The sequence below is a fragment of the Podarcis liolepis genome (genome assembly GCF_965112155.1).
Source record: "Podarcis liolepis genome assembly, chromosome: 15".
NCBI lineage: Eukaryota > Metazoa > Chordata > Lepidosauria > Squamata > Lacertidae > Podarcis > Podarcis liolepis.
The window spans coordinates 16,741,897-16,756,923 of NC_139566.1; the positions used below are offsets into that span (position 1 = coordinate 16,741,897).

At 51.8% G+C, this 15,027-nt stretch overlaps 1 protein-coding gene across 4 annotated transcripts in view; it reads right to left on the bottom strand.

Annotated features, from left to right (window-relative positions):
• Positions 1-6,718, bottom strand: part of CDC42BPG (CDC42 binding protein kinase gamma) — a 55,705-nt gene extending 48,987 nt beyond the window's left edge. For all 4 annotated transcript variants that reach the window (XM_083477905.1, XM_083477904.1, XM_083477903.1 and 1 more), the window contains exon 1: positions 6,419-6,718. In XM_083477905.1, coding sequence (XP_083334031.1) covers positions 6,419-6,593 — 175 coding nt within the window. In that variant the 5' untranslated portion in view covers positions 6,594-6,718. The remainder of the gene's footprint in view (positions 1-6,418) is intronic.
• Between the last annotated feature and the right edge of the window lie 8,309 nt (positions 6,719-15,027).

The following is a 15,027-nucleotide window of genomic DNA, read 5'->3' on the forward strand; positions in this document are numbered from 1 at the left end:
ATTAAAAGTGAACTGAAATGAAATGAAGATGAGTGAGAGAAGGGGTCATTGTGGCTGTTGGCTCACAGAAAGCCTTGGGTTCAATCTCTGATGGCATCTGCAAAGAGGAGCCTTGCCTGGTCGTGGCAGAGACCCTAAAGAGCTGTAAACTGCTCAGTGTTCCTGGACCCAGCTCCTAGTCTAACACTCTCACCGCTAACACCACACTGATGCGCATATAATTACTAGCAGGCTTAGAACATCTGCCTCATAGCCAGCCAAACTACTGTCCCATTTAGCCCACTCTGGCCTGCTCTGACTGACAGCAGGTCTCCAGGGCCTCAAGGAGGGATTGAACCCAGAGCCTTCTGACACCTGGCAGGTGCTCTGTCATCCATGGGCTGCAGACCTTCCCACAATTCTCTGGGACTGGCTAGTTGCAAAAAGGCAGAAGAGGGAAGCACACTTTTTCAGGTGAGATGCACTGTCCCATTTAAAGCGGGAAATCCCAGAATCACAGAAGCCAATCCCGGCTTCTGTTTGGACCCCAGAATTTCCCATTTGTTGGTCCAAAAGCGCCGGACCAAAAGACACTCACTCTGGTGCAAGTCAGCAGGGTTGTGCCAGAGCACTGGAACGAAATCCACTCGTTTGTTGGTCTTGCAGGACAAAAAAAAACAGAGTGGCTTCAGTTTCATGCTCTCGTGAGAGCTTGAAACCAAAAATAGAGCATCCGGATTTAGGTGCCAAAAATGTTGGAGGGTATGGATATACATTCGTGGAGAATGGCTTCAAGGGCCGGCACTATCATTGGGCAGAAGGAGGCAACTGAGGGCAGCATCAGCATCGCCCAGCCCTTCTGCCTGAGCATCCTCTCCACCCCCAGCCATTACCCCTGTGTTGCAGGATAAAGCTTGCATGCCACATGGCCTGCCCTGAGCCCAATTCCAGGTGCAATTGAGGAGACTATGCCATTCGTCAGGCAGCAGAAGAACTTGGGCTGGCCCTGAGCAGACAGTCCAATGGGCCTCTTTGTCTTGAACTGCCCCCTTCTACAGAGTTCAGCACATAACAATCTGGACAGCCTTTGCACCCTTTCAGAGTGAGAAAGAGGGTAGAACAGACACCCGTGTAAGGACTGAGGCCGCCTGAAGCCAGACCGCTCTGCCGCCATCAGTTTTCCTTATGGTTTGCAATTGCCAGAGCAGTCCTGAGGGATTTTGCTGCCTGGAGGAAGGCAAGATGGTGCCCCCACTAAATCCACACACATAAGGCGACGGGACTGGGAGATGAACCTTACTTCCATGCCTGCAGTGGGTTCCTGTCCTCTGTCACACCGGAGGACAAGCAGCAATTTTAGGCACTCCAGGACAGGCCACGAGGGCACTCCCACCCAGTACTGTCCTCTGAGAGAGGAATGCCTCTGGGGAACAGGGGAACATGCCTTACTTTGTCTAACGATAGGGCCGGGCCAGCGAACAGCTCATAGAAGACTTCAAAGTTATGCAGATATTTACAAGCTGCATTTCTGAATATTGCAAGGTCCAGATAAGCAGCCTTGCTTGCTCTGAGGGACTCCCACAGGGCTGACTAAGACTCAGATGTGACCATGGACCAGAAGAACTATCTTCAAAACAGGACTAACCCATTTTGGAGCGGGGTGTGTGTGTGTGTGTGTGTGTGTGTGTGTGTGTGTGTGTGTGGTGGGGGAGGTTATCTAGGGATTATAGGAAGCTGCCTTATGCAGAGCCAAACTATTTGCCCAGCTAAGTCAGTGTCAGCTATACAGACTGGCAGAGGTTCTCTCTCTCTCCAGGATTTCAGAAAGGCAGTTGTTCCGTGCCCTACCTGGAGATGCTGTTGGGGGGGGTGTCACACCTGGGGAGGGGGTCACACCTGGGATTTTCTGCTCTCTCTCGTCTTCTGCCCCTTCAACACAAAATTCCAAGGCTGTGTACAAATGTGTGAATAAAAACCATGCAACACAAAACAGCAGACGGCATGGGTCCCAGCCAGAAGACTGTGCGAGAAAATGCATCGTTAGAGAACTGCGGAACTCACTTCTGCAGGAGGCAGTGAGAGTCACCAGTTTGGATAGCCTTAAGAGAGGATTGGACAGATTCGTGAAGGAGAAGCCAGCTATCAAAGGCTCCCAGCCACGATGGCCATGCTCTGCCTCCGCTTTTGAAGGCAGCTATGCTTGCGGGGAAACAGTGGAAGGGAGAGGAGTCTTGTGCTCAGAGCTTTCTTGTGGGTTTCCCATATGGGCATCTGGGTGGTCCCTGGGGGAATTCACCAAGCTCTTCTTATGTCCTTATATGTGATAGAATTATATTTCCTGATACAATACAATTCAGCTCTTTTGTAACCGTCACAAAAGGGGATTGTTTTGTGCCAGCATTGGTGTTGGGAAAAGGGGATGGGCCTAATGCTATTGGGGGGGGGGTTTGAACACATATGCACACTGATAGGGTTGGGGAAATGTTTCTGGTCCACAGCCACTGCAAATATCACATTTCTGGAACCAAAATCCAACGTCCTACGTCCAAGGCACAAAGGACCCATCTAAGTCTCCAGACTGTATGTTTCTTTCCAACTTTAAAGCCCAGTGTTAATGGGTACAGTCATACCTCGGGTTACGAACACTGCGGGTTGCACATTTTCGGGTTGTGGACCGCACCGAACCCAGAAGTACTGGAACGGGTTACTTCCGGGTTTCGGCACAGACGTGGCACTTCGGGTTCACGTTCGCAACCCGAGGTATGACTGTAATTGGAAAAACCTCTCTCTCTATGGGAAACATAAGAGAGCTGCTGCCAGTCAGAACAGGACAAACTGGTGTAAGCAGTATTTGGTGGTGTGGTTTAAAGATGTGAAGGCTCAGGGGGAAAACAATAAACATGGGAGGGCAGGAACTGTCACCCCCAACCCCCCTTCCCCCCCCCAGGCCTTCACATTGCCAGTTGTGGGGCAAGCCCTCTCTGACCTCTGCTTATAGTTCCACTTCCCAGTGTGAGGGCCTGGGTTTCATTCAGTCTAAGGCAGCCTCCTGTGTCCTTAACAAATGATGCTGAGGAAGGGGTAAATGCTCCACTCTGAAGAGGAGCCCATCTGCTTGTTGCATCCTGGCTCTTACCTCAATAGGAACAGGTGCTACAAGACAGCTGTGCGGTTAACCAAGGCTTGCCAGTCTCAGCAGAAGCAGCTGGCATTCGGAGATCTCAGCTGGCCTCCAGGCTGTTGCTGGGTGCAACTCAAAGGGGTGGATTCAGCTGCAGAACTTTAGGGACCAAGTTACCTAAAGGGGTGTCTTCTCCCGTATGAACCTGCCCAGAGCCTTCATATCAATGGTGGCCCCAATCCGCTCCCCCCCCGCCACACCTTTAGAGGCTCTCAGGGTGGCAAGTGGGACAAGGCAGTCTGTCTGTTGGCATCGTGGTTTATGGGACTCTCTCGTCAGAAATCCCTCTCCCTTGCCAAGTTTGTCATCCTTTAGGCAGCTCCAGCCCTACTATTAGGCAAAGTGAGGTTGTGGGAGGTGGCAGCAGCAAAGCCATGGAAAGCAAAGCAAGGCGCTCACCCACCAGCTAGCAATTAGCCTGCTGCCTTCAGGGACTGTGGAGGTGGTTGTCCCGTCACCACTGTTGAAGCAAAATGGTGTTCCGGTTGGCTTCTGGAAGGAGGGGCACCGTCTGGCCCTTTGCCTCAGGCGGCAAAATGTCTTGGGCTGGCCCTGCCTTTAGGCGCCGACTTAACACCACACTCGTGGCTTCTCGGACAGTTGCATCGGCCTCCTTTGCTGCCGTTAGGTTAAATTCTATGTTTCAGGTTTTTATTTTTATTTTTGTTTTCAAACACCATTGTTCCAAGCTGCCCTGACTGCTTTGAAGCAGGAAAGTGGGGCACCCTCACTATTCTAAATGAAACAGAAGTCAGAAGTATCCAGGAGGGCTGTTTCATAGAGCAGAGAAACACCCCCCCAAAGTTGTGTCTGAGCTCCAAGGCCTGGCTCCAAGGGCCTCCTGGCCGTTCCCTCACTGCGAGAAGTGAAGTTACAGAGGGCCTTCTTGGTAGTGGTGGAAAGCGAGTGTGCTTATCCTTTTTATGCTCAGAAGTTAGGAATAAAATTCTGAATAACACACAAACACACACACACACACACACACACACACCGCAGATGTTGATGAGAGGAGGAAGAGAAGAGGATCTCCCAGGATCAAGCAAAACTACACAGGCTTCACCAACCTGGTGCCCTCAGATGTTTCGGACCACAACCCCCATCAGCATGGCAAAGAATGCCCATTACATTGATGGTTCCACACCCCAACCTGGGCAATAATGCAAATCCTGAGTGTGCGAATGTGTTAAAGAAACTGGAGGTGGGAAAGAGCCTTCCTTGCCTCAGATGCCCCAGAGAATGGCTGTCAAGTCACAGCAGCATATATTCTAACCTGGCATGAAAGGGTCCTGGTGTCCCTAAACCCACCACAGAGTCCTGCTGTTTCAGAGAGATTGAATTTCCACCCCTGGACCTGTCACCAAGGTCCTTTTTACAAGCAAGAGACAGGATGCAAAGCTCACAGGTGGCATGGCTGGCATTTGCCCTGCCATGTCTTTGCCCTCCTTTACCAAGCCATAGAATCATGGTGCTGGAAGGGACCTGAAGGATCATCCAGCAGAACCCTCTGAAATGCAGGAATAAGCCCCTGACTGTGATAGAGAAGCCACCAAAGGCTGGCATCTCAAGAGATAGGAAGGTCCCTTTCTGGCTTGGCTACATTCTCAGCGCATCACTTGAGGCATGTGACATCACCACACTGCTCCGTGACTCAGTTCCCCTCTCTGTGACGCAAGGGCACAGCCGGTCCATTCATTTCCTACTATGGCCTCCGTGGGGCATGACTGTGGGTGGTCCCAAGCAGGGAGGATAATTTGTGGGTTGTTGTGGAGGTGGGACAGGCCAACCCTAGCGGGGAAACTAGCCAAAAGGAGGCTTCACCCGTTCCATTCTAGATACACACACACCAAAATCAAGCTCAGAGGTTTCTCCCAGATTCAATTCCTGGCATCTCCAGGTAGGGTTGGGAGCAGTCATGGATAGCTGCTGCCAGTCTGTGTAGACTGCACTGAGCTAGCTAGAGCCAATGGTCTGATTCAGTATAAACTGGCTTCCCATGTTGATGAGTTCTGCGTAGCTAAGGAAGCTTTACCATTCTTGCGATAAGCATCAGCCCGGTTCGCCCACCACTCACCCCAAGCAACCAGTTTCCTTATTCCCACAGCCATGACGGTCGACAACAGAGGCTGGGTACCCTCTCCAGATGTTGCACGCTACAACTCCCATCGCCCCTGACCATTGGCCATACTGGATTCTGGAGCGGATGGGAGTTAAAAATCCAAAACATCTGGGGAGAAGCCCTGCTGATGGCCCCTAGTCTATAGTGGGTGAAAGAAGAGGGCTTGGGTGGTCCCTTCAGTAGCTCTCACTCCCTCCTGGCAGAGAATTCTGTGGGTGTTTTTACTCTCCGAATCGCGCAGGTTGAATCAGTGGGAGGGAGGCACTCTGCACATGCTTAAAGAGAAGTACCCATTCTACAGCAGTATGTAGACAAATTGGAACAGGTCCAGAGAGCGGCAGCGAAGATGGTCAGGGGTACAGAAAACAAGCCCCAGGTAGTAAAGCTGAACAAAATATGGTGTGTTTAATTGGGGCGGGTTTGCAGGTTGTGATACCTCTGCAATTCAGATACTCGAATGAGTGTCAGATAAGCACTGGACACAGTGGCAGATGCACAACATACATTTAAGACCCACTTAAAACACATGCCTACCCCCAAATAATCCTGGGAACTGCGGCTCCCCCCTCACAGATATACAGGTGCCATGGAACCACAGCAAACTACAGTTCCCAGAATTCCTTTGAGAGAGGGGAAGCCATGTGCACACTAGGTAGGCATCTAGGTATTAAATCTCTGCTGTCCCAGAAAGCCTTGATCTAATAGTCTTTAAGATCCAAGGCACCAGATTTTGGTTGAACATTAGGAGAGACTTCTTGACAGCAAGAGGGTTTCACCAAGGGGGCCAATGGCCTTGCCAGGGGTTGATGGTGGTGAGGCTATCCCTGGCTGGAGATCTTCAAGCAGAGGCACCTGTTGGACACATGCCAGCCAAAAAGCGGGTTGGACTAGACCGCCTTCATGAACCGCGGCCCACCTTCACCTCTTCTGGTATTTTATGTTACTACTTTACATGCTTCAGAACTCAGCCTCAGACCTTCCTCTCCGCCACGCTAAACAAGCTCCTTGCTCTCCACCTGGGAGAAGTCTTAACTCCGAGAAACTGACTGGCCCCGGCCCCGCAAGCCACCCGTGGCGCCGGAGAGGCGCTCTGCACGCGCCCAGGAACCCTCCGACCAAGAGTCCTGCCGCTGCCCACTCACCCCAGTCCAGGAAGCGCTGCACGTTCTTCTCCCGCCGCAGGGGGGCGCCGCTGCACTCCTGGTGGACGCAGAGCAGCAGGTCCAGCAGCGCCTCCAGCCCCGGCTCGGCCGCCGCCCCTTCGCCCAGCAGCGCCTCCCGCAGCCCGGCCAGGCGCCGCTCCACCGGGCTGCACATGATCGCCGCCGCGGAGCTGGAGCGGGACAGGCGAGGACGCCGCGGGAGCCCGGCCAGCAATGCCGCCGCCGCCGACGCTGGAGCAGCCAGAGGAGCGCCCCGCCCCGATGCTGGTGGGATGGGCGCAACCCGACACCTGGCCCAGCTGGGAGCGGGAGGAGGAGGAGGGCGAGGGCGCCGCCGGAGCGGGAGCGCCCGCAGGGACCAGCGCCACCCTCCTCCCGGGCGCCGATGCCCCAGACGCGCCCCTGCGGTTACTCTATGTTGCCGGCACGGGCTGGCAGCAGCGCATCGCCGGGCTTGCAGGTGTGGGCTCTTTCGCAGCCCAAGGCGGAGACGCCACGCGGGGCTCACTGTGAAGACAGGATGCCGGGCCACGGGGCAGCGAGGCTCCTATCCTAGAGTTGGTAAGGGTCACGAGGGGCATCTTAGTCTAGCTCCTGCCACGCAGGAATCTCTTGCCCAACGTGGGGCTCGAACCCACGACCCTGAAATTAGGAACCTTCTGCTCCCAGTTCCATCCCTGTGGTTGAGCTCTTGGGACCATCTGCATGCATAGCTGGTGAGATGGGATGCAAGATGTGACCCTTCCTCTAATTCCAACTGAATCAGTCGCAAAGGATTTGAATAGTAAACAAATAAGATTCCTGCATTGCAGGGGGTTGGACTAGATGACCCTTGGGTCCCAGCTCTACAAGCCTATGATTCTGTGCTTTCCCCCCCACAGGGTTAAAACTGAGAGGGAAGGGTAATAATGGTGGCAGGGACAGAATGTCAGGTCCAGCCCTCCTGCTAGATCACCTGAGGTGTTCATCACAGGCCACTGTCATTTTGGCACCTAATGGGAATCATAAAATGGCAAAAAAAGAGGAAAGGTAAAGGATCTCTGGATGATTAAGTCCAGTCAATGGTGACTATGAGGTGTGGCACTTATCTCACTTCAGGCTGAGGGAGTCGGTGTTTGTCCACAGCTTTCTGGGTCATGTGGCCAGCATGACTAAACTGCTTCTGGTGCAACGGAAACACTGAGACGGAAGCCAGAGCACACAGAAACGCTGTTTACCTTCCTGCCGGAGTGGTACCTATTTATCTACTCACACTGGTGAGCTTTCGAACTGCTAGGTTGGCAGAAGCTGGGACAGAGCAACGGGAGCTCACCCGTCGTGTGGATTCGAACCGCCGACCTTCCCATCGGCAAGTCCAAGAGTGGTTTAGACCACAGCGCCACCCGCATCCCTTTGGTGCACAAAATGGCACCTCCATCCCCACCTGGGAGGAAGGGGAACAAGGAGGGAATGAAAATCTACATTGGGCTCTGCTGCCCCTGTGGATCTCGCCGCCTGAGGCAGAGATGGTTGCACCGGCCCTGCACTGGAGGGATGCCCATTGGCCACCAACTCTCCCCTTGCAAAGAGCAGCCCTGTTGCACAGGGCTGCAAATACAATCTGGACCAGCATTGCTCACTCTGCCTGGAAGCAACTCTCCAGGGTCTCCCTCTGGAGAAAGGTCTCCCCATCACCAGTTACCTGATCTTTTTACCTGGAGATACCTGGGACCTCCCTGCGTGCAAAGCAGGTGCCCTGCTTATCTCATTCCAAATCATAGCTCAATAAGGCAGCATATGGAGACTGATCAGCCATCTGCACTAGGCATTCAGAAATTGTATCTAGGTGTCACCTGAGGCCCCCTCCAGTTTTGACAGCAGATGGCACTGGGTTGCCGCCCTAAGCCTTGGAGTTGCATATAGCCACCATGACTAATAGCCATGGACTGCTTATGCCTGCTTAAAGGGAAAGGTAAATGGCCCCCTGACCCTTTAGACTGTGACCGACTCTGGGGTTGCGGTGCTCATCTTGCTCTATAGGCCGAGGGAGCCAGCGTTTGTCCTCAGACAGCTTCCAGGTCATGTGGCCAGCATGACTAAGCCGCTTCTGGTGAACCAGAGCAGCGTACGGAAACGCCGTTTACCTTCCCGCTGGAGCGGTACCTATTTATCTACTTGCACTCTGACGTGCTTTCGAACTGCTAGGTTGGCAGGAGCAGGGACCGAGCAACGGGAGCTCACCCCATTGCAGGGATTCGAACCACCGACCTTCTGATCAGCAAGTCCTACGCTCTGTGGTTTAACCCCACAGCGCCACCCACGTCCCACTTAGATCCATCAAATTCCTTTTCCAAAGACATTTAAGCACCGGGGGACTGCAAGTTCCATACATTAGCACCACTGCCGCTGCTGTGCCTCCTGCACGGGGCTCACCTAATCCAACCTCTTTCAGCTGCGCAATCATCAACCCGACCCCCTTGCCCTGCGCCTGTCTACATGCCCAATCCAAAAGTCCTATGGGGGGGGGGGAGTTTCCAGCTCGCATGAAGCTGCACTGCCCTCTGCTGGGAAAAACAGCAACAATAGTTAATACTCACACTTGGGGAGCAGAACAAACGCCAGCCGGTTCTGTACCCACTTGCCACAAAAGGCCCTTAGAGCATGGGCAGGTAAACTAAGGCCTGGAGGCCAGATCCGGCCCAATCGCCTTCTAAATCCGGCCCGGGAATCAGCATGTTTTTACACTAGCCCAATGGTTGCCATTAATTCGATTTTGAATTGATTTTAAAATGAATTGATTTTAGAAATGCTGTGTTACTTTTATTGTTGTTAGCTGCTCTGAGCCCAGCTTCGGCTGGGGAAGGCAGGATATAAATAAAATAAATAAATTATTATTATTATTATTATTATTATTATTATTATTATTATTATTAGAATACAGTGGTGCCTCGCAAGACCAACGCCTCGCAAAACGAAAAACTCGCAAGACGAAAGTGTTTTCCGTTTTTGAGTCATTCCACAAGACGAATTTCCCTATGGGCTTGCTTCGCAAGAAGAAAGCCCATAGGGAAATCTCCGGGGACCTATTTTAAAATGCTGGCGGTCGGGAGCAAAGACTTTTGCCCACCGCCGGCCTTCAGAAGAGGTCCTGGACCTCTTCTGAAAGCCGACGGGGGGCAAAAGTCTTTGCTCCCCCCCCCCGCCTGCCTTCCCGGGACAGCGGAGACTTCTCCCCAGCATTTTAAAAGCCCCCGGGACAGCAGAAACTTCTCCGCTGTCCCGGGCGATCTTAAAATGCTGGCGGGCGGCAGCGAATCCTTCGCTGCCGCCCGCCAGCATTTTAAAATCGCCCCGGGACAGCGGAGGCTTCACTGCCGCCCGCCAGCATTTTAAAATCGCCCCGGGACAGCGGGGGCTTTTAAAATGCTGGCGGTCGGCAGCAAAGCCCTCCTGTCCCCGGAGCTTGCGTGGCGGGAGGTGGGGAGAAGGGCTTGTCTTCCCACCGCCAGCCTTCAGAACAGCCTTCTGAAGGCTGGCGGTGGGAAGAAAAGCCCATGTCCCCCCCCCAGCCTTCAGAAGAGGTCGGGGGACAGACTGTCCCCGGACCTGGTCTGAAGGCGGTTTCCATAGGAACGCATTGATTGATTTTCAATGCATTCCTATGGGAAACCGTGCTTCGCAAGACGAAAAACTCGCAAGAAGAAAAAACTTGCGGAACAAATTAATTTCATCTTGCGAGGCACCACTGTATGTCCTTTTATTTAAAATGCATCTATGGGTTATTTGTGGGGCATAGGAATTTGTTCTCCCCCTTCAAAATACAGTCCGGCCCCCCACAAGGTCTGAGGGACAGTGGACCGGCCCCCTGCTGAAAAAGTTTGCTGATTCCTGAATCTGAACTAAAAAATCCGAAATGCTGCAAGCTTCCCTCACAGGGGATTTGCTCCACACACACACCCCGATCATTTTAAGTTCCCCTTTTCTGAACATTTTCCAACTCTGCAACATCCTTTCTGAGGTTGAGAGAGCAGACCTGTACAAAGTATTCCCAATGTGGCTATGCGGACAGCATCCCTGACCTAGCAGGGGTTACTGACTGGGAGTGGCTAAATTTCAAAGCACCCAGACCCAGTCATATCACCCCTCGCTCCTATCTTTACTGAGGAAGTTTGTCTCAACACAAGTACTTTGGATGAAGTCACACCCCTCCAGTCTGGAACTGCATCACAAACATAGGAATCACTGAGCTGCGATACCTGCATTCTAGGGGGTTGGACTAGATGACCACTGGGGTTCCCTTTCCAACTCTGCAATTCCAACTCTGCAGTTTTATGGTTCTATGTTTAGACATGCAAACAGCGACTTCAGCCAGCAGAGGGCAGCAGCCTCATGCTTCCCCGTGGTAGGCACCCACAAAAATGGGTGCGCATGCCCAGATTGCAAGTGTGCCCCACCTCTGCTCCTGCAAGCAAGACTCTCTATCTCTCTCTCTCACACTGCTAGGAAGCAGGACTTGGACTCTTGTGAGTTTCCTTCCTTGGACTCTGCTCCAAACAGGGCAGGAGATGATGGGCTCAAGAATACTGCCAGATGCTCAAGATGGCCTGTGAGATGATGTGACCTTTAGGGGGAAAGAGATAAGCGTCCACAGGATTATTCTCTCTGCAGGGAACAGACTTATCCTTGGAAGGTGGGAAGGAATCTTTTTGCTTTTTAAGAGGGGAGAGCAGCCAAAAGAAGCCCCTCCCATAGCACTACTAGCTTCTTCCTCTTCAGCCCCAGCCCTATTCTTGCTGCCCCCTCTCGCCTGGTCCCATGCTTCACAGGGGAGGCTGTGGCTCAGTGGCAGGGAAGCTGCTTGGCATGCAGAAGGAGCCAGGCACAATCTGACCCCAGCCATATTTCAAATTCTCAAAACCTTTATTGGCGTATATACAAGGCTCCAATAAGGTCCGGTACAATAAAATCACTCAGCGAAAACCTTCACGAATCTTCACCGTGTGTTGCAGAAACCTGGCTACTATCTCCATCTTAGCCCCATCCTGAGTAAACATAAGGAAGGCTACCTTGCATTCATCTGAATGCTACTCCCTGCTAACAACCAACTGATTAATGAACTTGTTTGATATCAGGGGCAAAAGAACAAAGTGCTTTTTTCTGGGGGGATGCAGGGGGACGCATACCCCTAATTTTTTGTGTGAATCTTTGTACTTTTGTCCATTTACTGTATTTATTTTTCCCAATTTGAACTATAAAATGGTGATTTCCTCGAGTCAAAATGAGAGTACCCCTAAACATTTTTTAAAGAAAAAAAGCACAGTGCGCAACTGATTCTATTTGTCTCTGTCCACAGGGTCATAGTCTCTGCGCAAATGGTATTTTCTGAAATCTCCCCTGTAGTATTGCTGAAAGTAATACGTTCAGTCTTGCCAGCATGTACACCCTGCGCTGATTCAGGTTGATCAAATGGGAGAGATAAGTTGCCACTGGCTGTCTACCCAACTTTGCAGAGTTGCGGGGATAAAACAGGAAGAGAGCTCTGGCACTTCCTAAAAAAGGAACTCACTGGAAATAGGAAGAGAACTCTGGTTCCTTCGAGGAAATAATTTGAACATCTAGGTCTGGCTCAAACTTTTGGGTGATGAAGAAAGTGAAGAAGAGGGCGGGGGAGAGATGGTGGTGCCCAGAACAGATTATTGCATGCCTGAAACTCTCAAGTCCAAAAAAACTGCAGGGGGGAAACACGGCTGATTTTCACTTGGGTCAAAGACCCAGTTTGGCACTCATCTCCACGCGCATTTGCGTACACACAAAAGTCACAGGCTGGGAGCCTCAATGGCACCCCTCTGGAGGTTTCACCCGGGGCAAAAAACATGGCTGGTCCCCCTGTAGCTACGGCTCTGAAAAACTGCACCCACACCTGACTGCAACTGGAATCCCCTCTGGCCCCCTGATCGCCTGTCACAGAGCACTTGGCTTTGGTGAGGGCTGGGTGGTGGCACCAGACACACACACACACACACACACACACACACACACACACACTGCCAGCCAAGAAAGTGCCCCCTTGCTGCTCAGCTGTGATCCTGGGGCAGGGGCAGATCAAGGCTTGACAAGGAGGAATCTTCCAGCTGCCATGGCCCCCACCTGCCTAGCCAGCCCCTTCAAAGCTATTGTGGCATTACAGACAAGAGACTGGGCCTTGCGGGTCTCCACCCACCCACCCACCCACCCACCCACCCACCCCCTCCTCGCTTGCTCCAGACTGTTTCTTGGCCCCTGGGACCAGCTGTAAACAAGAATGTTGGCATGAACCCAGGGCAAAGATAAGCTGGAATGCTTGGACTGCAGGAAACCCTTTTCTAAATGGGGATGGGAAGGAATGCCTCATCAAGCGGCACACCGGCATTCCTGAGGGTGACTGCACCAGATGGGAATCAGACCAGCTTCCAATCATAAAGTCCTTTAAGGGCACAAGAGAGACTTCCGTCTCTCTCTCTCTCTCTCTCTCTCTCTCTCTCTCTCTCTGGGCAGCCAGCGTCACTTTTCCCAGCACACTGTCTCCAGTGAGTTAACAGGGTAATTTGCTCCCCCCCCCCCGCCCCAATAAGGACACACCCCTTTCTCCATAATCTCTTCATTTGCATTTCTAGCCCCCCCCCCATTTCCCCTGGCCTGCTCCTCCTTATGAGAGCTACCAGTGTAAAACTCCCCCTCCTCCACCCCACATCTAACTTAGTGGCTGTGCTTAGATGCAACACCTAAGCTGTTTGGTGTGTTTTTTTTGGGGGGGGGGCTACATCAATTCATCTCCCACTTTATACAAGAGCAGAAGTACCCGCTATTGTTTTCAAATGAGAATCGTTTGTGCAAACCACGACAAACTATTTTAAAATATGGCTTGTCTGAACGACCCACCTCCAAACCACAGTTTCCCGTTCAGGTTGGCACAAAGCCAATCCTATTTTAAACCGACTAATCAGCTGGATAGCTCGGTTGGTTAGAACATGGTGCTGATAATGCCAAGTTTGCCCATTTGATCCCCGTGCGGGTCGGCTGCATATTCCTGCATTGCAGGGAGTTGCGCGGCTAGAAGATGATCCTCAGGATTCCTTCCAAAAAAAATAATCTACGATTCCAACTACAGTTTGTCCTGATTTTGCTAGAACAGCAACTGGTGGTTTGTTGGGAACAGATACTTCCAATCACTTCCTTCTGGCTGAAGATGGAAGGGGAAAATACCTGCTAATGAATGGCTATTCCTAGCCTTGAGCTTTTTGAGTCACCTCAAGTTAGCAATAAGAACATGGGCAGAACCGTGCAGGATCAGGCCCATCTAGTCCAGAATCCTGTTCTCACAGTTGCAAACCAGATGCCTATTATGGGAAACCTGCAAGCAGGACCTGAGCACAAGAGCCCTCTGCCCTCCTGCGGTTTCCAGCAAATGGTATTGCTGCCTCCAACAATGGAGGCAAGAGCAGAAGCCATCCTGGCTAGTAGCCATCAATAGCCCTTTCCTTTCCAGGAACATGTCCAATCCTCTTTTAAAGCTATCCAAGATGGTGGCCATCCCTGCCTCCTGTGGCAGGGAGTTCCACAGGTTAACGCTTTGCTGCATAAAGAAGGAATTTCTTTTATCTGCCCTGAATCTTCCAACATTTCACTTCATGGGATGGGCCATATATTTTAGTGCTATGAGAGAGAGGGAGGAAAACCTTTCCTCTATTTGCTTTCTCTTGGCCACCTTCACTTTCAGGGTGAAAATTCCGAATATCTTTCAACATTTCCATGACAACAGGGAAAACCATCACATTAACTGAAAAAAGCACTCTTTTTCAGAGATAAAAACCCACAAACCGGACAGGTGACTTGTTATTTATATCATACAATCCTCAATGAAACGGAGCCGGGTGTTTTCTGCATTTGCAATATGCACAAACATAATTTTCACCTGTCAACACCCTGATACCTAACATGCAAGCTTCCTTGCCTTCAGAATTCAATTGTTGGCATGGATGCATAGGGGGATAGGACGGCTGGCTACATAAACCCCACCACATGGGAATCCCTTGCAGACAACCGCAGTGCCTGGAGACGGACATCCGGGTCATGCATCCACAAAGACCAGAGGAGGAATGACCGCTGGGAGGAGCGCAGAAGAGAAGAAACACCCTGGTGCATCTGCAGCAGCAAAACCGGACGCCTTCATCTGCCCCGGCTGCAATGAAACATGTCTCTCCCATATCGGTCTCTACAGCCCTAGCAGGAGCTGCAACCTTCCAGTGGTTTGGCTTCACCCCCAAAGGCACACTCCTCTACTGTCCCCCTGAGACAGACAAGATGCCAACTCTAGGGAGCTGTGTCCTGTGGAGCCTCAGGCTAAGCAGGACTTGCATTGAATGGTCAGGGGTGGGTTCTGGGTTCAGTAATCTTCCCCACTGAAAGCACTACACCTTTCCAGGTTCATCCAGGTTGAAGTTTCTGGCTTTGCTGTGTAGCCGACGACAGCCCATCTTGTTGGCACTGGAGCAGCACAGGGTTATTAAACTTTTAAAATACTAAAGTGTGGATGTGTGTGTGTTTGGGGGGGAATGAACAGGCAGCTGCAG